At 40.1% G+C, this 21,949-nt stretch overlaps 1 protein-coding gene across 2 annotated transcripts in view; it reads left to right on the forward strand.

The window, feature by feature from the left end:
- The window catches only part of med13a (mediator complex subunit 13a), a 220,407-nt gene that overhangs the window by 191,989 nt on the left and 6,469 nt on the right, over positions 1-21,949 (forward strand). For both annotated transcript variants that reach the window (XM_072590029.1, XM_072590030.1), the window contains exons 24-30: positions 402-625; positions 4,952-5,094; positions 10,094-10,252; positions 12,933-13,091; positions 15,816-15,943; positions 17,244-17,405; positions 19,646-19,746. In XM_072590029.1, the coding sequence (XP_072446130.1) occupies positions 402-625; positions 4,952-5,094; positions 10,094-10,252; positions 12,933-13,091; positions 15,816-15,943; positions 17,244-17,405; positions 19,646-19,746 (1,076 nt within the window). The remainder of the gene's footprint in view (positions 1-401; positions 626-4,951; positions 5,095-10,093; positions 10,253-12,932; positions 13,092-15,815; positions 15,944-17,243; positions 17,406-19,645; positions 19,747-21,949) is intronic.

Genomic DNA, 21,949 nt, shown 5'->3' on the forward strand with positions numbered 1-21,949 from the left:
CACTGGCATCATATCAGACTAGCTCATTGACACTGAGGAGGCTATGGTGCCATGCTGCAGCGCAGGAATATTTTTGAGGGCAAGATGCAGTACCTTTCAACTCAACTGGATACCCAGTAGTATAATGTTTTAATATTGTACTATATCTCATAATTAAAGTGGTAATTTTTAATGTGTAATATCTCCATGCTTAAAAAAATGTCTCCCGAAACAATTTTCATTCCATTTTCATCCTACTAAAAGGTTAGGAAGTGAAATAATTCGAGAAATAAGAGTTTCAAGCCTCCCTGTTGTGCAACATTACCAAGCTAGGAAATGCATTTACTCATTGGGCTATTTGTCATGTTAAAATATTTAAAATGTGACCTAATTCCAAACCTACCTTTTTCTTTTTGCTGTAGAGACCAGAGCATTTGCGGATTTATAGCCCGCCGTTTATCTTGGCTCCAGTGAAGGATAAGCAGACTGAGCTAGGAGAAACATTTGGCGAGGCGAGCCAGAAATATAATGTTCTTTTTGTTGGCTATTGCTTGTCACATGATCAGAGGTGGTTGCTTGGAACATGCACGGATCTCTATGGAGAGTTGCTGGAGACCTGTGTCATTAATATAGATGTACCAAACAGGTATGTTGACAACTGGAAAACATCAAAATAAAGGCTAATTCATCAGTTTAGTAAAAAGGCTTGTCTTAAGATTGCTAGCAGCCGAAACTGGCATTGCTTGTAGGAAAGAACAGATCATTCTAGTCAGACTGGAAGGTACATTGTATTTATGTTAACATGAAAAGAGATATATAAATAAAAAATAATATATTCTGTAAAGTTGCTTGTACATTGAAAGAAATAACGCAACCATTAGAGAGAGAGAATGGTAATACATGAAGTAACATGTTAAGGTACTTTCAGTTGCTACTCATTTTAGAAGAGGCTGAACAAAATATTGCAGATAGTGACTTGACTGTAAACACCAAATAGACAAATTGATAACTAGTAGAAATACCGTAGAAGTTTGAATTAAGTGGTGTCATATTGGACTACGTTGATAAACTTCTCTATTTAAGATAAATGATGACAAGGTCGTAGATGTTAGAAGAATGGAGATGGGCAGAAGTAATTTTATGAAGATGAAGCATGTTAAACAGCAAGAAAGCTCTAGTTTATATGTAGTTTTCCTGTATGCCTCAAACTTGGACAACAAATAAATTTTGTGAAAGAAAGTAGAGTCTTTTGAAATGCTGATACCAGGAAGTATGGGACAGGCAATGAATGCTGGCTGGCCAGCCAGGGATTCTACTTCCCACAAGTTTTTAAAACAAAATTCCACATATGGACCATAGGAGAAATGAAGTGGTATTTGAAATTGTAGGAGTGAAAAGAATTCTTAAAAAGAAGTGGCATCCAGAAAGGAAAATGCCAGTATTTCAGCCATATGAACAGAGCTGAAAAGCTGCAGCGTTCTAGAGAGCAAAGTAGAGGACAGCAGAGGTATAGTTGGAAAACTGATGTTGCAAAGTTGTTGTGCAAATGGTATGCTAGATGCGTAAAGGTGGTGCAAGACAGATCAGCGTAACATATCTTATAGGAATTCCCCTGGCAGGAGTGGCTGCACGCAGCACCATAATACTGATGTTTGCATTTTAAAAAAGGAAGGAATGAGTCAATCCACTATCTGTAGTTAGAGATGATCCAACTCATTCATCCTCAAACTCATCTTCTACATGCTTCCACCAACAGAAACTCAGCATCGTTTCAGCTTGTTTTTACCCTATGGAACCTATTCTCCCTATTTCAACATGTTTTTCTTTGCTTGTTCAGTCCGTTTCCATCTATATCCACATTTCTTATGATGCCTGTTGCTACCAATACAGTTTACTGCCAGTAACCATCTCCTTTTGACCACGAATATCCAATTCTTCCTGAACTCCATATCAACCAACAAGCCCTGAGGGTATTGCATTTCTTCCTTCATGGAGATCCAACACATTGAACAATTTCTCCTTTTACTACACTCACTTTCTCCAGTTTAAAGATATTGCTATGGGAGTGTGTATAGGTTGCTGTAGCTGTCCAAGCCTTTTAATGATTATTTCACTTGGTTTTGGCTCATCATTGGCTGATACTACTTCCTATGGTGTTTCTTGGCAGCTTTTATCCGGGTAGTTTGCTTTTTCCATCCACTGTCAGGAGCAGGGCAAGGAGGCAGAATGCAATTGTAACTTAGCTGGAAGGACTAACAAACTCATGCTGTTGGAGTTATTCTGAATTACACCAGCTAAGCTAGCTACTGCTCTGTTCATGGAATATATGGAACTTGTTCTCTACAGGTCCTCTTCCTCACTTTGTTTTTAGTACATCGATGACTGTCATGGTTGAGCTGTTCTTGCCGTAAATTAGGAAATTTGATCAACTTTATTCAGATTTCAAGATGTCCCTCATTTTCATGTGGTCCCATGTTTAACTCTTCCCTTCAGCTTCTGTTCCTCTGTTTCTGAAAATGGTGTATTAGTCAGTTTGCACTATAAGCACACTGTCATAGCCACAGCTGCATTTCATCCCACTTTGCTGCTTCTAAAGGGCCTTTTTGTTCCACCCATGGGTCTGTTTAGTTCCAAAATTTCTCCTCCTCCCAGAACCATATCAGGGGTTTTCGCATCCTCACTTTGCATTCCACCAGCCACTAAATTCAACAGATCATTCCATAATATGGAGGAATCTGCTCTTCCAGTATTCCTGAAGGACCGTTCCCTTAGTGACACACTGGTCCGTTTCTCAGCCAACTCCTTCCCTTCATTTGACATTGCTCTCCTGCGAAGCACAGGAGATTCAGCACCTGGCCTTGTTTTTTCTTCGCACTGTCCAGATTCAAAAATGCTTCTGGATGATAGTGTTTTACTTGTGCTTCCATTTAACTTAGCATATTCTGCTCATGGTATGGTTGCATTTCCAAATATAGTTTGGAATTGCTTTGTTTCAGAACACCTCTGATTTAATGCTATTTTAAATCTATGCTTCTGCTCCTGCCCCCCCACCCCCCACAAGTCCCCAACTCTGATATCTCCATCCTTTGCCACCTGCCTTGTGCCAGTAACATGCAATATAATCTCTAGAAATGACAACTCATATTCTGATTAAGTATCTTACAGCTAAATTGAACAATTTCAGATCGTGATGTAAGCTCACAATACGTTATCGTTACTTGGAAGCTTCTGCTCTAAAGAAGAGGGAAAAATGGACTTTAGTTTTCAGTGCCATGAAGTCTTGTTCAGTTTTAGTTTTCAAAATCAGAAAGTAATTTTTGAACAATAAGGTTAAAGCAATATTTCAAAGAAACCAGTTGAGTTTAGATAAATGACTAGCATTGCCCCCACTTCCAATAAGTCATTGCTTAAGCTATTTGCGGACTTGAACTTTACAACTCGGAGATAAACAGATTGATTCAGAGAAGAGTTGTGTAACAGCAGAAGTTGCTTTTAGCAGTATCCAAAACAGTCTGGACAGGGCTGGGAGAAGCCCTGGTTTGCTTAGAAGATCCAGTCCTCAGTAGTGTAGTGGTTAGTAACCCCTCCTGTCACGCGGTAGACCGGGGTTCAATTCTCTGCTGGGGAGGCTACAGTACTTTGAGTGCCTAGCTCCATACCTCAAGCCAGGAGTGCCGGATTCAAGTTCCGTTTTCTCCTGAGGTGTGCATTAACATCTCCAAGCGGACTGCTCATGAAAACAATCTAACCAACATAGAAAACCTATTGGGTGGTACGGTGGCTCAGTGGTTAGCACTGCTGCCTCACAGCACCAGGGTCCCAGGTTCGATTCTAGCCTCGGGCAACTGTCTATGCGGAGTTTGCACATTCTCCCTGTGTCTGTGTGGGTTTCCTCCGGGTGCTCCGGTTTCCTCCCACAGTCCAAAGATGTGCAGGTTAGGCCAATTGACCATGCTAATTTGCCCATACTATTAGGTGCATTAGTCAGAAGGAAATGGGTCTGGTTGGGTTACTCTTCGGAGGGTCGGTGTGGACTTGGTAGGGAATCACTGTAGGGAATCTAATCGAAAACTCCAAAATATGGTAGCTGTGGAGTTCCCAAGAGAGAATAACATCCTAAAAGGCTGCTGAAGCAAGGAATTTTAAAGAAGCTATGTTAAGTTGTACCGGTGAGCTGGATTAGTAATTAATCTCTCTACCCCAAGGCCTATAAACAAACTAAAGAAAATTGCAAGTTAATATAAAACATAAAAACTCTGAGCAGGAGCTAGGCACAGAAATATGCTGAAAAGGAAACCAATTACAATGGTGCCACAGCTTTAGCATGGAGATGAGTGATCCTTTACTGATTGTGTCTGTGAGGTTATTGTTGGGTTAAACGAGTTGAAACTTGTTTTCTGATATTTGTAATGATTTTTTTTTCCAGATGTTCTCGTTTGGTTTACTATTTTTCATGTTTTCTTTTGTGTAATAAACTTTGGCATTCTCTTGTTAAAAATGTATTCGTAACCTCTTGTGACTATGTTCAATGACTGACCACCTCAGTAAACTAAAAGAAATAGAACCTATGATTTGTCCTTTCATAACCATTAGCTGAGATCATCACCTCTGCCCCCACATTTTTGGACTACAACAACTGGAAATGATTTTCTTATGCATGTACCTCCTAAACCAATCCCCGAGTTTATTTGTGAATTCCATTATCATAATCTTTTACGTTGCACCACCATTATTTTGTCATTTGACGACTCTTGCCTTCCACCCCATCAGACCTTTCCTTTTGTTGTTTCACCACCTGCCCTTTTCACTTTTTTTCTTGCAACCTGTTGATCCCTAACTACTACTAGTTCTGAAGAAGGATCATTAACTTGAAATTTTTTCACTGTTTCTGTCTCTATACAGGTTATGTAAATTATTGAGTGTTTCTTGAATGATCTATTCTTAAAGTGGTGATTTTTATTTAATCTGACAGGGCTCGCAGGCGGAAAGGTTCACCCCGGAGAATGGGATTGCAAAAACTCTGGGATTGGTGTTTGGGCATCATGCAGATGACATCACTACCCTGGAGGGTTGTTATTGGGCGGCTTGGGAGGATAGGACATGGAGAATTAAAAGGTAAAACAAATGAACATCCAACAGCATCTTTTAAACTTGTACACTGCACATTTATTTAATTTTTGGAGTGTTCTGGAAGATTTTTCTTCCAACTATTAGCTTCAGATGTGAATTCTGATTAATGTTTGTTTTCATAAGGCATATATTAAAGAGCAATTTTATCATACCCGTGCTATTACTCACTGAATTGGGTAGTATGCTCTTTTGTAAGGCGAATGTTGATTCATAACCTACAACATGGTTTTCCACTACCAGAGATAAGTTTGGACCAAACAGAGTTCAGTCATTGGTGGGAGAACTATGCATTATTCCAAAATGCTTGAAATTTTAGGCTGCAGTTACAGTAACATGTACTCCAAGATTTGAGGACAAGCACCAGTGCAGTTCAGAGAGGCTGCTGTACTGGCCAGTGCTTCATATTTGCATGACAGTTAAAATCAACATCCTGCCGCCTCCAGTAGTTGATATAGATATTGAAAATCATGACATTAATTAAAGAATAGAGAAGTTTCCTACTAAACTGGGCAATTTATTCCATAAACAATATAACTACTGCATGTAAATTGGATGTTGGTATTGGTTTACGACATTGACTGCAATTGATTGATTTTATTTTAAATGTAAGAACATAAGATGTAGGAGCAGAAGTAGGTCAGTTAGCCTATTGAGTCTAATTTACTATTCATGGCTGATCTCTCAATCCTCAACTGTACTTTCCTGCCTTATGCCTATAACCCCGATTCCCTTTCTGAATAAAAATCTGTCTATCTCAGCCTTGAACGTATCTAACATTTCAGTAAGATCACCATTTATTTTTCCAAACTTCAGTGAGATCAAGATCACCCTACTCACCCTGACCTAACAAGAAGATCCCTCATACCTGGGAACAACCTAATGAATTTTCTCTGAACTGCCTCCATTGTCAGTATATGATTCCTTCAATACGGAAACAAAATTATCCACAGTACTGTAGATGTAGTATGCCTAGTGCTTTGTAGTTTCAGTAAGACATGCCCCATCCTGACCAACTTCTCTTTTAACTCCTTTCACTTCCTTCAGGGTAGAAGTGTGGCCATGGGTACCTGCATGGCCCCCGGTTATGCCCATCTCTCTGTGGAGTACACGGAGCCTTCCATGTTCCAGTCCTATTACGGCTCTCACCCACAACTCTTCCACTGGTATATTGAAATATCATCACTGTTGGTTCTTTGTCTTGTCCGGAATTGGAAAAGTTTATCAATTTTGCTACAAATTTCCATTCTGTTCTCATCTTCTCCTGGTCTACCTCTGACTCCTCCCTTCCCTTCCTCAACATCTGTTTCCATTTCTGCGGATAGGCTGATCACCAGTATCTACTCCAAACCAACTTACTTCCATAGTTACCTTAACACTATTATATCCTCACATCCTATTCCATTTTCCCAATTCCTCCGTCATCATCGCATCTGTTCTGATGATGCCAGTTTCGACAAGGGGCGTCTCTGAAATGTTGACCCTCTTCCTTAAGCAAGGATTCCCCATAGTTGACATGGCCCTCAGCCAGGTACGACCCATCTGCCCTCCCACGACAGTGATAGGGTCCCACTTGTTCTTATCCACATCCAGAGGATCAATAGCTGCAGTTTCTGTCACCTCCAGTGGGATGCCACCACCAGACATATATTCCCCTCCCCTCCCTTGTCAATTCCCACAAGGACTGTTCCTTCCAATACACCCTGATACACTCCTCCTTCATTCCCAATACTCAGCCCACTGCCCCACGGCACTTTCCCTTGCAATCGCAGAAGATGTAACACCTGTTTTGTTTACTTGCTTCCTCCTCTGTACCCAAAGGCCCAAACACACATCTCAAATGACGCAACACTATCTACACCACTCAATTTAGTCTACTGCATTTGATGCTCACAATGTCGTTTCCTGTGCATTGGGGAAATTAAGCATGCACTGGGTGACCACTTTGCAGGGCATCTACAAAGTAGACTCTGAACTTCCAGTTGCCTGCCACTTCAGCACACCATCTTGTTCCCTGGCTAACGTCTCTGTCACAGGCTTGCTGCAGTGCTCCAGTGAAGCCAAGTGCAACCTGAAAGAACAGCACCTAATTTTCTGCATTGGTACTCTACAGTTTCTGGACTCCGTATTGAGTTCAACAATTTTAGGCTTTGAGGCACCTTCTCCCATATCCTTATCCAACCCCACTACACAAGGCCTTGTTATTACATGATTTGCTATTATATACAACCCATTGTTAGCCTCTAATTGACCCCTTTAATAACCATTCATTCTCCTATTCATTCTCCATACCATTTATTATCCATTACTTTGTCTATCCAATTGTTCTTTTCTCTCTTTGGGCTCTATGTCCAACCGTCATTTGCTGCTTACCCCTCCCCACAACCAACATTCTGCATTAAAAAGAAACTTTATTCTAGCTAACATCATTTTTGAGGAAGAGTCACAGCTCTTTCGGTTTTTATTGTCTATTTTTATACTCCATTCCCTTTGAAATAAAGGCCAACATTCCTTTACTTTCCCATTACCTTGTGAACGTATATAGTAGCTTTTTGTGATTCATGCATGAGGACTCCCAAATCTCTCTGCACTGTAGCTTTCTGCAGTCTTTCTCCATTCAGATAATATTCAACTCCTCTATGCTTGGCTTCCAAATGGACAACCTCACATTTTCCCATATTATGTCCCATCTGCCAAGTTTTGGCATATTCAATCTCTCTATATTCCTCTGAAGACTCTGTCATCCTCAGCACTTGCCTTCCCACCTGTTTTTGTAAACGTGGCAATTGTACATCTACTTCCCTCATCCCATTCATTAATATATATTGTAAATAATTGTGGACCAACACAGATTCATGTGGTACTCTACTAGTTACAGGTTGCCATCCTAAAAATGCCTCATTATTTTCCCTACTTTGTCTTCTGTTGGTTAGCCAATCATTTAAACCTGTTAATATATTACCTCTTGTACCATGAACTCTTATTAAGTAACCCAATTTGTGGTACTTACCAAATGGGTTTTAGATAATAAAAATATTCTATTTTAAGATTCTCATGTCTGTAACAATACAACATACACTCCCTCTTTTGGCACTGATGTTTGTCTTTTTTCTACCCATTTTGCTGGAACTGTATTGTGGACTCCCTGGGTAATGTTATGGGAGACTTGCAACATGGAAATGTTAGTTTGTGTTATTTTTAATGCCAGATTAATATAAAATATAGCTTTGTGCTTTAAACATCCTGTGTAGAAGGTCACAATTGTAGACGTTTTTGTTATGGACCAGGCCAGATCCTTCAGAACTTTTCTAGAATGTAGCCCGGACTCTAACTTTGCTAGTTGTTTTAAGCAGGTGTGAAGTGGATATTCCAGGAGAGAATCAGCTAGTCAAGCAACTTAGTTTTAAACAAAACAGAATTTATTCACAAGATTACTGAATGATGCACAAAAAATAGAAAACAGAATACCGAATGACTTAACCTCTCCGAAAACCCAACACATCATCCCAAGTTCATGATGCTGTTCCAAATTCAAAGTCCCCATAAACACCCCTTGGCACAAAAGGTAAAATCAGACGGATGTTCTTACAGGATAGAAGGCCGAGAGAGAGTACCAGCCTGGACCTGCTGCTGTGGGTCCATCAGCCTTTTCTCACACTACTGCTAAACACCAAACTAAATCAGAGAGAAGGTGAAAGTGAGGACTGCAGATGCTGGAGATTAGAGTCGAGTGTGTGGAGCTGGAAAAACGCAACAGATCAGGCAGCATCCGAGGAGCAGCAGAATCTACATTTCGGGCAAAAGCGCATCATCATCCCTTGTCCTTCCTGATGAAGGGCTTTTGCCCGAAATGTCGATTCTCCTGCTGCTTGGATGCTGCCCGACCTGCTGTGCTTTTCCAGCACCACAAATCAGAGAAAAGCTGAGCTGGGAGAACTGGCTACTCCCCTTTCATTATACAAGTGTGTTTTTTTAAACTTGAAAGCCTTCTCCATGAGGCAGTATCTGTTATTATCAAAATGGCTCTAAAACCCTACGGCCCAGACTTTTCAGAGTTTGTGTTGTCTACAACCTCTCTGCAAAAAAAAAAGCAAGGATTGCATAACCTTATTAAAGGAGGAAGCTTTGTCGCAATCTGTTCAGATGTGTTGTGTCGCATATCTGGAGCAGGTTGGACTTCAATCCAGGTCTCCTAACACTGTGCCACAAGAACCCTTGAGGCCACAATTGTACCCCTTCTCTTTCATGCTAACTCCTGGCAGATCTTATTAAATGTCATTGTTCATGTTTGAATTTCTCAGGTCAGAGGGCAGAGTCCCACCTTCTTGCAGTCTTATTTTTGGAAATGTGCTTTCTAATAGAATCATCATTCCGTTCATTTGATAGTGATCATGAGCAGGAACTCTTTTGCTGTCTTCAGTGTAATGAATACCAATGTGGCAACATAATAGAATAATGGAAATGGCCAGAGGTAATTTTGTGAACACGAAGCATGTTAACAAGAAGAAAGTTCATATTTATATCCAATTTTCTTGTTTGCCTCAAACTTGGACAGCAAATAAAGTCTATGAAAGAAAATAGAGTCTTTTGAAATGTTGATACCAGGATGTATGGGGCAGGTAGTGAATGCTGGCCAGTCCATGTCCCACGAATGAATAGTAAGAAGTAATTGAAATCAGCTGACAGGGAATCAATTGGAAATTTGGGAGTATTAAAAAGTGCTTAATCCTTGGAGCACTTTTTTTTACTGGTTTGGTGAGACTTTAGTTCATAAAACTAAGGTTTAATAATCGTATTAATCTAGTAGACAATGGATGTCACAAATGTTTTACCCTTTATGACTTTAAAAGTGACACCTTGGCTGTTGCATTATACAGCACAGCACATCCACTACAGAGCTGTTCAGAAAATGCTTTAATCTTCAGTGCATAACTGGATTGCTGTTTTGTTGTTTCACTAACTTGTGCTAATCTTTTATATTCTGCAGACTGGAGTTGTTTGCTTGGTCGTCGCACTTTGCAGTCCCTCAGCCGGCACCTGAAGGATACTTGCAGAATGTGTGGTATTTCTGCAGCTGATTCTCCAAGCATCCTTAGTGCTTGTTTGGTTGCTATGGAACCACAGGGATCGTTTGTGATAATGCCTGGTGAGAACAGTTTATGGAATATGCAGTTTGTTACTGATAAGTTTCAATTTGTCTGGGATGCATCATTATTTATGAGGTAATATATTACTATAACGCAATAGTGTTGGTTCTAAAATAAATTATTAACTTGCTGAAGAAAATGAGTTGTACCTGTGTTCTGGTTGGACATTTCAGTTCTCCATTTGAACAGTGGCTCTTGTTGGTCACTCGACAAATGTAAATTATAAAAACAAAACATGATGTGCAGCTTTAATAATTTAACCACCTTTTCTGATGGATGATTTTCACACTGGGAAACGTTGGCATTGGTCAGTTTTGGATCCATTAACTTTTTTTGAAATTTGATTGATTTGATGCATTTATTGTCACATGTATTTTATTACAAAAGTGAAAGGTATTGCATAGTGTTGCCACTCTCAAGTGCCATCTTAAAACACGAAAAGAATACCAAAACGTTGGATGTACAGGCAAAAAAAAAGAAATAAAGTTCAACTTTACAGTCTTTAAGTGCTCAGTCATGGGTCTAGAGTGGCCAGCCATGTGTCACCTTGCCATGCTGCCACATCAAGAATCGCCACTTTTAACTTGTTATAGATTACCCAGAATTAGGTTTAGGAACAGTATTAGAACATGCGTAGTTGTAAATTTGGCATAGTGAATAGTAATATAGATGGTAAGTTGGGCAGAGGTGTGGCAGGGCCATCATTATGAAGAAGTGTGCATTCATGCATTTTGGAAGGGCTATTATGAAAAGACCTTAAATGGCACAATTTTGAAAAGATCTAGATGAGCAGAGGGGCCCTGGGTTCAATCCAAGACTTTAAAAGTAGCAGAGAATGTTGATAAAATAGTTTAAAAAAAATGCATGGGTTACTTGGGCTTATCAATAGAGACACAAAATATAATACTACAAATAACATGGCAATTACAGTATTCAATGACAAGGCCCATCACTTTCTCCTCAGGACAGCTAAGAATGGATGTTAATTGTGGCTTTGATGTCATCACCTAAATCTTAATGAAGAAAAAAGAAATAGGGAGCAGTTTAGTGTATTAAAGGCAGATATTAAAATTGAAATGGGTAGAAGGCTTTATGACCAAACATATTGGTACTCAACTGTGAGGCATCATACTGGTACATTTTGTTTGCACTTACTAAGGGTTGACTTCTTTCTTTTCAAAGTTATGTTGAGAAGGTAACCAGAAAAGTAAGTCCCTTTTGTCTCAAATGGCCATTTAGATTCTACCAGCAACAAGAACTTTATTGGTGGGAGTCCTGTTACATAAATAACACTATACTATTGTGGATAAAGATCCCTGAGCTCTGCAAAGTGGGGTCTTTGTTTGTTGACTACCTATCAAATTTAATATTTTTTTCCATGTAATTCTGTGTACGTTTGGTGATATTTGTTAGATTAACCAGTTTACATGCCTAAGAAGTTAATCTCTCTCTCAACCTTTCATTCATATTTGAAGATCCCAACAAATTGTCAAAAGTTAGGAGTGTTACTTTGTTGACTGGGCATGCTGATAATTTGTGTTATGTTGTTGGTTAATATTGTTTTTTCCTATATGAAGGATTCACTGTTAATGTAGAAAATATTCTATGTATTTTCATTATATAAACCTGTAATGTAAAATGCAGACATGTTGTGGAGTGGAACTCGAGAAATATTGGATGATAGAAGGTCAGTGTTGCTGGCTTCATATTTAGAGACATGGGGCAAGGAACTAGAAGAGCTTGGGAAATTGGATTATTATGCATAAAAATAATCCAATTATTATTATACATTTTAGAAATGCTAACATTATAGAGTGCCCTATTATGTTGACAGTGTCTGAAAATTAATTTTTGAGTGCTGTTAATGGAAGCTTCCATTACACAATGACTGTGTCTGGGAAGCAGTGACTTGAACGATAACTTCTTTAGTGGTTAAGGGAGAAATGTTAGGCAGGTTGCTGAGGAAACTACATACGGTTTTTAAAGTAAAGCTAAAGACTCTTTACCATTGAAAAACTGTTGCCTTTGATGTATGGTAGAACAGGTGCATAATTTAGAACATATTAAATCTTTCTAGCTTTCGTAATTAACATCAGGAGTTCAGAGACTATTGCAGCTCTTCATGAAGAGTGACTTTGATTAGATTAGATTAGATTACTTACAGTGTGGAAACAGGCCCTCCGGCCCAACAAGTCCACACCGCCCCGTCGAAGCGTAACCCACCCATACCCCTACATCTACATCTACCCCTTACCTAACACTACGGGCAATTTAGCATGGCCAATTCACCTGACCTGCACATCTTTGGATTGTGGGAGGAAACCGGAGCACCCGGAGGAAACCCACGCAGACACGGGGAGAACGTGCAAACTCCACACAGTCAGTCGCCTGAGGCGGGAATTGAACCCGGGTTTGGTGTAAGTCTCTCCAAGTTATCAACAAATCAGTTTGCGTCTTTTTTTTCTCCCAAAGTTTGGAATGGTGTGAACAACAGGAGCTAGTTCGCTGCATTAAAGAGTGCAGTTCTTTTGAACTGGGTGCTTATATCCTGAAGTCATTGGAAATAAACTTTCTTTTTATACTCTTACTCATTTGGATTATTGTTGAGTAGTTAACAGAAGATCTTATTTTTTTGAAATGTTGGTTGAAGACAAAACTTTCTTTTAAATCTTTTTGCAGATTCTGTCTCTGTTGGGTCAGTGTTTGGTCGTGGCACATCACTCAACATGCAGACGTCGCAACTGAGCACGCCACAGGATACATCATGCACTCACATCCTAGTGTTTCCTACCTCCGCAATGGTGCAAGTGCCAACTGGGAGCTATGAAATAAACGTTGGTTAGTCATGGATGTTGTCTGTTGCCTTGATATATGTTGGATTCTTACAAATGATGTTTTTACAGTATTTGAATTGGGATGTAATCTCTCATTTTTCTGTTTCAATTGTTGATTTATGGACCGTATTGTAGCCCTGTCTACTGGTTAGTGACTCAGCTGGTGCACCAGTTCCTAATTCAGCGATGAGTAGGTGATTATGGATTTAGTTTGTTTCATTTTGAATGGTTAGATAGATCAGTCCTGAAGCAGAAACCTGCTTTGTGACCTTTTTGTTGGCTCCACAAGTTTATCTAGTAACTTGCTCAGCTCTTCAGAGCAAGAAAGGCTTCATGCTCAGTATCTGATGCTTGTCAGCTTATTGCAGCTGTAATAACGACAGGAGTGCTACATTTAGCTTCAATACTTCACTGTTTGTGGTAGATGGAAAACCAGAACCACGTTTGGATTTGAAGGCCCTGGGTTGTGAAAGAAGTTCAGTGAAGATCTTTGCTTCATCAATGCTAGGTGAAATGCACATATGAATACTTGAGCAAGTTATTTTCACCTGAATTGAATTGAAATCAAAATTAATGGTTGCACAAGATAGGATATCTCGTTGGAAATGTCAAAAAGCTATCTGGTAGGTGATTTTTAAAATGAAGGCAAAATTTTAGCCATTTTTAAAATCTCAACTCAAAAGGCTTAATGTGGCTCCCTTGAAAAACCCCAAGCTAATGTAGGATACTTTGAGTAACAATCTACACTTGGTTTCTGTTGCAAGTGACATGATAGATAGAACCACCATCTGCGGCATTGGAATCTGTGTGGATCTAAGATTTGGTTCTCTGCTAGAAAAGGGTTTGCGATATTACCATTCAGCTTATAAGCCAAGGATGGGAAAACTTGACCAGTGTTCCAACTTTGGTTATCTGCTGGATAGAATACATGGTTAGAATTCTAGAATTTTACTGTACAGGAGGAGGTCATTGCCTCTGTACTGGCACCCAAAAGCGCTACCCAGATGATCCTATTCTCCAGCCCTCTCTCTATTGCCCTCTAAATGTGTCAGTTTCAAATGTATATCTCTTTTGAAACCTCTGGCACTTGGCTCTGCCACTCTCCCAGGCAGCACGTTCCAAATCCTAACAACTCCTGAGAAAAGACGTTTCTCCTCATTTCCTTCCTAACTCTTACTTGACAGTCTTGAAATTGTGACCCCCGAGTTATCATCAGCAGTGCTTCGTCTGGAGGCTCGCTGAAGATGTTAGTGTGGTGACAAAACATCTGAAAATGAACCATCTAGCTCAGCAAGCAAACCTACATCCAGAACCTCAACCTGAGTACAAATCTTCTCAAAACTCGCTTCAACTCCTACCTCTAGTCTGAGAAGTGCTACTTTCTGTTTCCTGTCTTTTAGCGAACTTTTAATCCAAGCTACCACGGACCTATCCGATCCAAACATTCCTAATTACCCTGTCATGTGATACCATATCAATGCTTTCTGAAGGTCCAAATATGCAACATCCACAGCTCTGTCTGTGTCACCTCATCAAAATTAAATTTGCCAGCCACGACTTGCCTTTAACAAAGCCATGTTGACTATTAACTTATTTTTCTGTGTATATTGATCTTATCCCTTATTATGGCCTCCATCAGTTTTCACACTATTAATGTCAAGCTAATTGTTCTGTAGTTTCCTAGGTTATCTTTTGTTCCTTCCTTAAACATTTGTGATCTTCCAATCCTCGTTTTAGAGAGGCCTGGAAACCTTCTGCTAACAACTGTGTAATTTATGCCCTTACTTCTCAGCAATCTAGAACACGTCCCACTGTGGCCTGGTAGCTTCTTTACCTGGGCTCTGCAGCCTTTCTAGCAACTTGTCTTTATCACTTTACTGCTCAATTGCTCGACACCTGTGTTTTCAACTGGTTGATTAACCCTTTAATAATTTGTAGATGCACACATGAAGAATGGTTGTTAATGGAGAGGCACTGTGTGGGTTATTTAGGCTAGGGGAGGGGAAAGTGTGAACTTACACACCAGGATAATTTGGGAGGGGCAGGCACTAATTCCTCCCATTACTCTGCATTGGAGTTCTCTAGCCTTTTTGAGTTTGAAATTTGTATTTCAGTTGTTTTTCTGTCTCAGGGCAGGTGATTCATTTTCCGGTTGAGGCAATGATGGTGATTACTGCTGATGTGATGGGTGTTGACAGGCCCAAAAGATGAGTGAGTGAGGGAGCAAGTTAGTGAAACTGATTTGTTCCCCTCTGTCTCTTCCCTGATTCGGGCAATGGCATCACATTCTTCATGGTGACTGACACTTTCTGAACTGTTCCACCCTTGTTCATGGTCCCTGTCTTGTCACTAACTTGGTTCCAGCAGCTCAGATCTGACTTCCTTGCTCGCTGTCCACATTTAAGTATCTGTTATTGGAAACAGGTGGTGAGGAGTACTTGGAGATTGATGCTTGATGTTGGAACATTGATTTGAACTATTACAACCACATCCTGCTGGTGATAACAAAGTAGGGACTGAACTTTGCAATATTCCATCAGTGTTTCAATGTACTACTTTAATCAGGCTATGGTGAATGAAAGTGTCATGTTAAGTTTCTTTTAACGGAAGAACTTTCACTATAGAGTTGTTGATTGCAAAATATAACGCAGAAAACTTGCAGATCACTTATAAGTTGATTTGAACTTGTTCTCTATTCTTATCCAACTTGCTTTGATTTGATTTGCAGAGGAAATGGGAATCTTTGAATTATTGGACCCAGATGATGATCTCATAATTAACTTGCCAGCATCTCCATCCACATCCCCGGTACATTCACCAGGGTCCCATTATCCACACGGTGGTGACACGGGCAAGGTGAGGACGTTGTTTTCTCACATTTGTTTCTCCTTTATAAAATTGTCACTTAATATTTCTGTAAATCACGGTACAGAGGAGAAGACTATTTGGTACATTTTAGTTCATTTATGAAAACTCTTCTGTCTTTCTCTTTACCTCTTCCAGGCTGATAATGTCAATCATTCCTTAAATATTTCCAAAGTTTTACTGTATTTGTATTCTGCCAGGATGAGGTTTTTTCATAGCCTTTGAGAAAAGAATTGCATCTTGGTGTCAGTCTTAAATTAGTGTGTCAGTCTGACTCTTTCCCTTTGTCATACTGTCATGATATTAATAATATGAACTGTTTTCATACACAGTGTCTTTGACCCACCTTTCAGTTGCTTCTCATTTCTATACTCTTCCCTTTCGGGTTCCATAATGTGTTCTGACATTTAGTAAGTGGTAGCAAGTGGTATCGAGTGCTATCCGGACATGGCAACAGCTGCCAAACTCCAGTGTGATTAAATTGCCTCAGGCAAAGTTTCTGCTAACTAGAAACCTGTAGGCTCGGAAATGTTAACAAGGAAGTGGTGGACATCTGCCAGGAATTGAACACTCTCTCTCTTGCAAAATAACACAGGCCTCTTACTGGAAAGTTCATAGACTGTCAAGTATTGATTCTCGAGAAAATTGATTTTTATGCATTTTATTTAATACTCTTGTTTTTTTACTGTATCATTTTTCATGAAAAAGTTTTGAAATTCTTAACTTATTTCTCCAGTGCTTTTAACTACTTGTGCAGTTTCATACTGTGGGATTTTTGTTTCTTTCAAAAAACCTTGTGTGGAGAACGATGTTGTGACAGGTGCAAAAATATTACAGTTACCAGTCAGCTATCATTTTGATTCCATTCTCCATCATTACATCACGATTCAAAATGTTTTTAGGTGTGATGCATGAAATGACTAGGAGAGAGGTTGAGTGGCGTAATCTCTACAGAGAAATTCTGCAGGAAAAAATAGCTAGTGCATAGCCTAACTGTAAAATTCGAAGTTTGTATTAGTAATGCTCATTTTTCTGGTAACATCTTTGACATCCATTTGCTGCACTGCTTGCTTGCAGTGTGTAATGTTTTTAATTCAATCAGCGGGCGTTGATTTTGCTGGCTGGGCCTTTGAGAAGGTGGTGGCAAGTCACCTTCTTTGAACTGCTGCAGTTCATTTGATGTAGATGGGTTCACATTGCTGTTGGAGAAGGAGTTCTAGCAAACTGTTACCACCAATAACCTGCTGCAATCTATAATTGTCAAAGCTAATTTGTTGCTTTGCTTTTCCAGGGTCAGTGCACAGACCGACAGGAATCTCATGATGAAGTCACCATTTTGCAGCAGCCCCTGGCACTGGGATACTTTGTCTCGACAGCTAAGGCTGGGCCACTTCCTGATTGGTTTTGGTCAGCCTGCCCTCAAGCACAGAACCAATGTCCACTTTTTCTCAAGGTAAGCCAAGCCACTTTTTGAATCTGTTTTTCCATGATCTTGGTGAGTTTGAAAGACAGTCTGGATTTTGGAGTAAATTGCTGTTAAACCTAGTTGATGAATACATAATAAATAGTAGGACCCTAGATAGTGCAGAGGATTAGAGGAACTTTGGTGTGCATGGATCTTTAAAGGTAACAGGATAGGTGGATAGGGCAGTTAAGAAGGCATATGTGATTCTTACCTTTTTGAGTCAATTGCAAAGTCTGTGAGGTTATGATGGAGCTGTAACATGTTGGTTATGTCACAGTTGTGTAGTAGTGCAGTTCTGGTCACAGCTTTGTAGAAAGGATGTGATTGCATTGGAGAGGGTGCAGAGGAGTTTCATAGATGGTGCTATGGGTTAGAGTGTCTCAGCTCTGAAGAGACATTAGGCCAGAGATGTTTTCCGTGGAGTAGAGAAAGCTGAGTTGGGGGGGGGGCGGAATGTGTTGAAAGTGTATAATTTTCTTACTCAGTTGGGACTTCAAAGTCCGGGGGTATAAGTTTAAGGTAAGGGGCAGGAAGTTTAGTGGATTTGTAAAGAGGATTTTGTTTTCATCTAGAGAGTAATGTATTTCTGGAAATCCCAGCCTGAAAGAGGCACAAGCCTTCGGAACATTTAAAAGTATTTATGTGCATGTTTGAAATGCCATAGCATAAAAGGTTATGTGCAATGCTGGGAAATGGGATTGGATAAATGTAGATAGGTGTTTGATGACCAACATGCATGGAATGAGCTGAAGACCTTTTTTCTGTGTAGTAATAATGTGACTGTAGTTGCTGACTGCTGCTTGGTGTGGAACAACAAACCTTGACTGACACCCCTGGTTAATAAAATATGTTTTTCAGTTCTTGCTACTGGATTACCAGAGGCATGTTTGTCTTAGAGTAATGCTTCTGCTGTTAAGCAAATAGTGTTCCTCCTAACTGTAATTATGTCTCTTCCACCCTCCCTGTCCATCTTATGTTTTGTGTTTATTATTCAAAACTTTGTTGCAAAATTCAAGTTCAGTGGAGTGAAGCATAGGTGAGTGAGCAGAGATGCTTAGCTGGCAGCATAAATTATGTTAAAATCCTCCCAAATGAAAGGACCAGGCAGGTGATCGCTTATTTTGGAATGATAAGATTTTAAGAGAGTATAAGATTTTACCCACTGCTTCTGTGCTCTCTTTTGACGTTTCTTAAGGAGTGAATATTATGAAAATTGAACACACGTTTTGCGTTAAGGGATTTCAGCAAAGGAGAAACAATAAGGGGCTCTTGTGGTGCAGTGGTAGTGATTCTACCCCTGGACCAGGAGACCAAAATCACAAGCTTTAGGAGCATTTGTCTTTCATCAGGTAGAGTGAAAAAGAAGCAGATAGGCACAGAATTTAGAGGCAGAGAGATCAAAAGATTGTATGAAAGATGTGGGTGGAGTGTTGACAGGCTGCATAACGGTCTCTGCAGGTGATTAAAAGTGTCAGAGAGTGAGAGTAAAATGTCAACAGCTGAATAACGAGGGATGATCTGTAATCTGATTGAGGCGGGGAGCTAATTCCAAAATATTTAAAAATAAGGTGGTGCTGTAAACGAACCGAATGGCTGGAATAACATGATAAATGTAAGAGTCGCATACAGACGGTCTAACCAAAGAACCCTACCGTACTGTTCTGTATCTGTAAAATCTTCCTTACTGTCCTGTTTTGACACTATCACCTTGATAAAAATATGATCTCTCACTAAATTAGTTTGTACAGTTTTGGATTACTTTTTACTTTGGTAAAAACACTTCAAAAGCTTGTGATTTCAGATAAGCTTGTTGGACTAACTTGGTGACCTCGTCCACCCCAGTCCAACACCCGCACTTCCACATCAGGTTGACTAGGAAAAAAATAGGTTAGTTTTTTCTTAAATAAAAGGAAACTAGTACGCCTATCCTGACTAATATATTCTTAAGGTAAAGGTTGATGGTGAGGTATTAATCTCAAGTTGGAATCTGTGTAAGTTCACAAAATATTCTGATTAAATTTCAGTAAAGTAACTGAAGGACAAATGTTGAAACCTCAAAGATTTTGTTGCATTTACTATGGTGACTTCAGAAATTATAGGCTGTAATTTTGTGTGCAATGTGGTTATGCTGACAGTGGTTGCTACCATCTAGTGGCAAGTGTGGCTGTAACATACTGAACCAGACCATATATAATTTACTTGAGTTTTTATTTCTTCTTGGTTTCTAGGCCTCGTTGCACCTCCACGTGCCTTCAGTGCATTCAGATGAGTTGCTTCATAGTAAGCACTCCCACCCACTTGATTCAAACCAAACCTCTGATGTGCTCAGGTATAGGATGCTGCATCATTCTGCAATTATATTCAAAGTAAATTTGGAAGACTAGTTGCACTTCAGTATTTCTTACTTTGTAGACTAGTTGAGCACTTCCATCACTAGAATTCTCCCTGCCCCAGTTTTTTTACAGTTTAAAGATTTTATCCTTTCTGTGAAGATAAAATAACCGGACTGTACAATTGGAAATAACCCATTCTCATGTGTTTGTGTATGAAGGGAAGCATTTGGGAATCTCAAAAATGTTGGTCGATAGTCAATGTTATGCAGTGAGTGGTGCCGATCGGACATTGAATCAAAATCCCCATGTATATTTGTACATAGCACCTTTTGAAGACAAGCTGCAAGTTTTCAATAGCCTTTTGACCAATGTTATACCTCTATTCAGCATCCAACAGCATTTGGCCAACCATTTATGTTTTTGTAGTTCAATAGAATGTTTGTGCAGAATAGCTGGCACACAGCACTGCATTCTACTGATGTGCTTCAATTGTATGCTCAGAAAATGTTTTAGAGGTAGCTTTGTGGATAATTTCTGTTTGAATTTGTTACTTCACACTTCAGATTAATAGGAATGCTAATTTGTTATTATTTTGTGATGTCTGGTGAAACACAGATAAAGTTTAATAATTCCTAGTAGAGGCAATCACCTTTTTAAAAATTTTCGACTTCTAATTAATGACTGAACGATGATACAACAAGATCTCGTGTTCTAAGATGCAAAGTAAGTGCAACATAGTATTTAGTTAATGTAGGCAACTTAAACTATTGAATGAAATTTTCCTATTTTCCAATCCAATTTAAATTTGCACTTTGTAATTTGTGTGAACGATATCCCTAAGTTAGACATTCAGTTCCCCAGGGACCAATGCACACTGATATTTAGCTCATAATGGTTTGTATCTCTTTTGCTTGCCTAGTCTGGTAATAGTCCCTTCATTCATGGTGAGAAATTTTCCTGGAGATTCTACCTCTGTTTCAAATGAGGTGAATCTTCCAGACTTGTTTCCAATCCTTATGTATTTGAGTGGGACCTTTTGACCTGCATTCCTGCGTGATGAGCTAAGAAGGTTTTGACTTATAACTGCTCTCTTTCTCTCCTGGATCTTGATGGACTACCTGTGCTGAAGAGATTTCAGGGGTATCTTAGAAACATTTATCCCTTCAAAACACATCTCCAACAGTACAAGTCAAAAGGATTTTCTATTCAGGTCAAAATGCTTAGTTATTCTTGAGACTCGAGTTCTCTTTTATATTTGAAGTTAATGGACAATTTAAAGCATAACTGTTTATAACTTGACATTTTCAATGCCATCCTGGATCTTTGGGGATTAGCAGTGTGAGTGCAGTTAAGATAGATCTTTCTGTTATTGTTTTCAAGTGCCACCTCCAAACAGACCCCACCACCCAGGGATATATTTCTCTCTCCGCCCCTTTCAACTTTCCGCAAAGACCATTCCCTCCTGGTGACTACTTGGTCAGGTCCATGCCCCCCAACAACCCACCCTCTCCTCCAGGCACCTTCCCCTGCCACCACAGGAATTGCAAAACCTGCGCCTACGCCTCCCCCATCACCTCCATCCAAGGCCCCAAAGGAGCCTTCCACATTCATCAAAGTTTCACCTGCACATCCACCCATGTCATTTATTGTATTCATTGCTCCCGATGCGGTCTCCTCTACATTGGGGAGACTGGACGCCTTCTCACAGAGCGCTTGAACACCTCTGGGACACCTGCACCAATCAACCACATTGCCCTGTGGCCCAACATTTCAACTCCCCCTCCCACTCTGCCGAGGTCTGGGCCTCCTCCACTGTCACTCCCTCATCACCTGACGCCTGGAGGAAGAACGCCTCATCTTCTGCCTCGGAATACTTCAACCCCAGAGCATCAATGTGGACTTCACCAGTTTCCTCATTCCGCTCCGCTTCTCCCCCCCCCCCCCCCCCCCCCCCCCAACACACCTTACCCCAGTTCCAACCTTCCAGCTCAGCACCATCCTCATGACCTGTCCTACCTGCCAATTTTTCTTCCCACCTGTCTGCTCCACCCTCCTCTCTGATCTATCACCTTCATCCCCACCCCCATCTACCTATTGTACTCTTTGCTACCTTCTCTCCAGCCCCACCCCCCTCCCATTTACCTCTCCACCCCAGAGGCTCCCTGCCTCTATTTCTCATTTTCTCATGAAGGACTTGGT

The sequence above is a fragment of the Chiloscyllium punctatum genome, chromosome 19, assembly GCF_047496795.1.
Source record: "Chiloscyllium punctatum isolate Juve2018m chromosome 19, sChiPun1.3, whole genome shotgun sequence".
Lineage (NCBI taxonomy): Eukaryota > Metazoa > Chordata > Chondrichthyes > Orectolobiformes > Hemiscylliidae > Chiloscyllium > Chiloscyllium punctatum.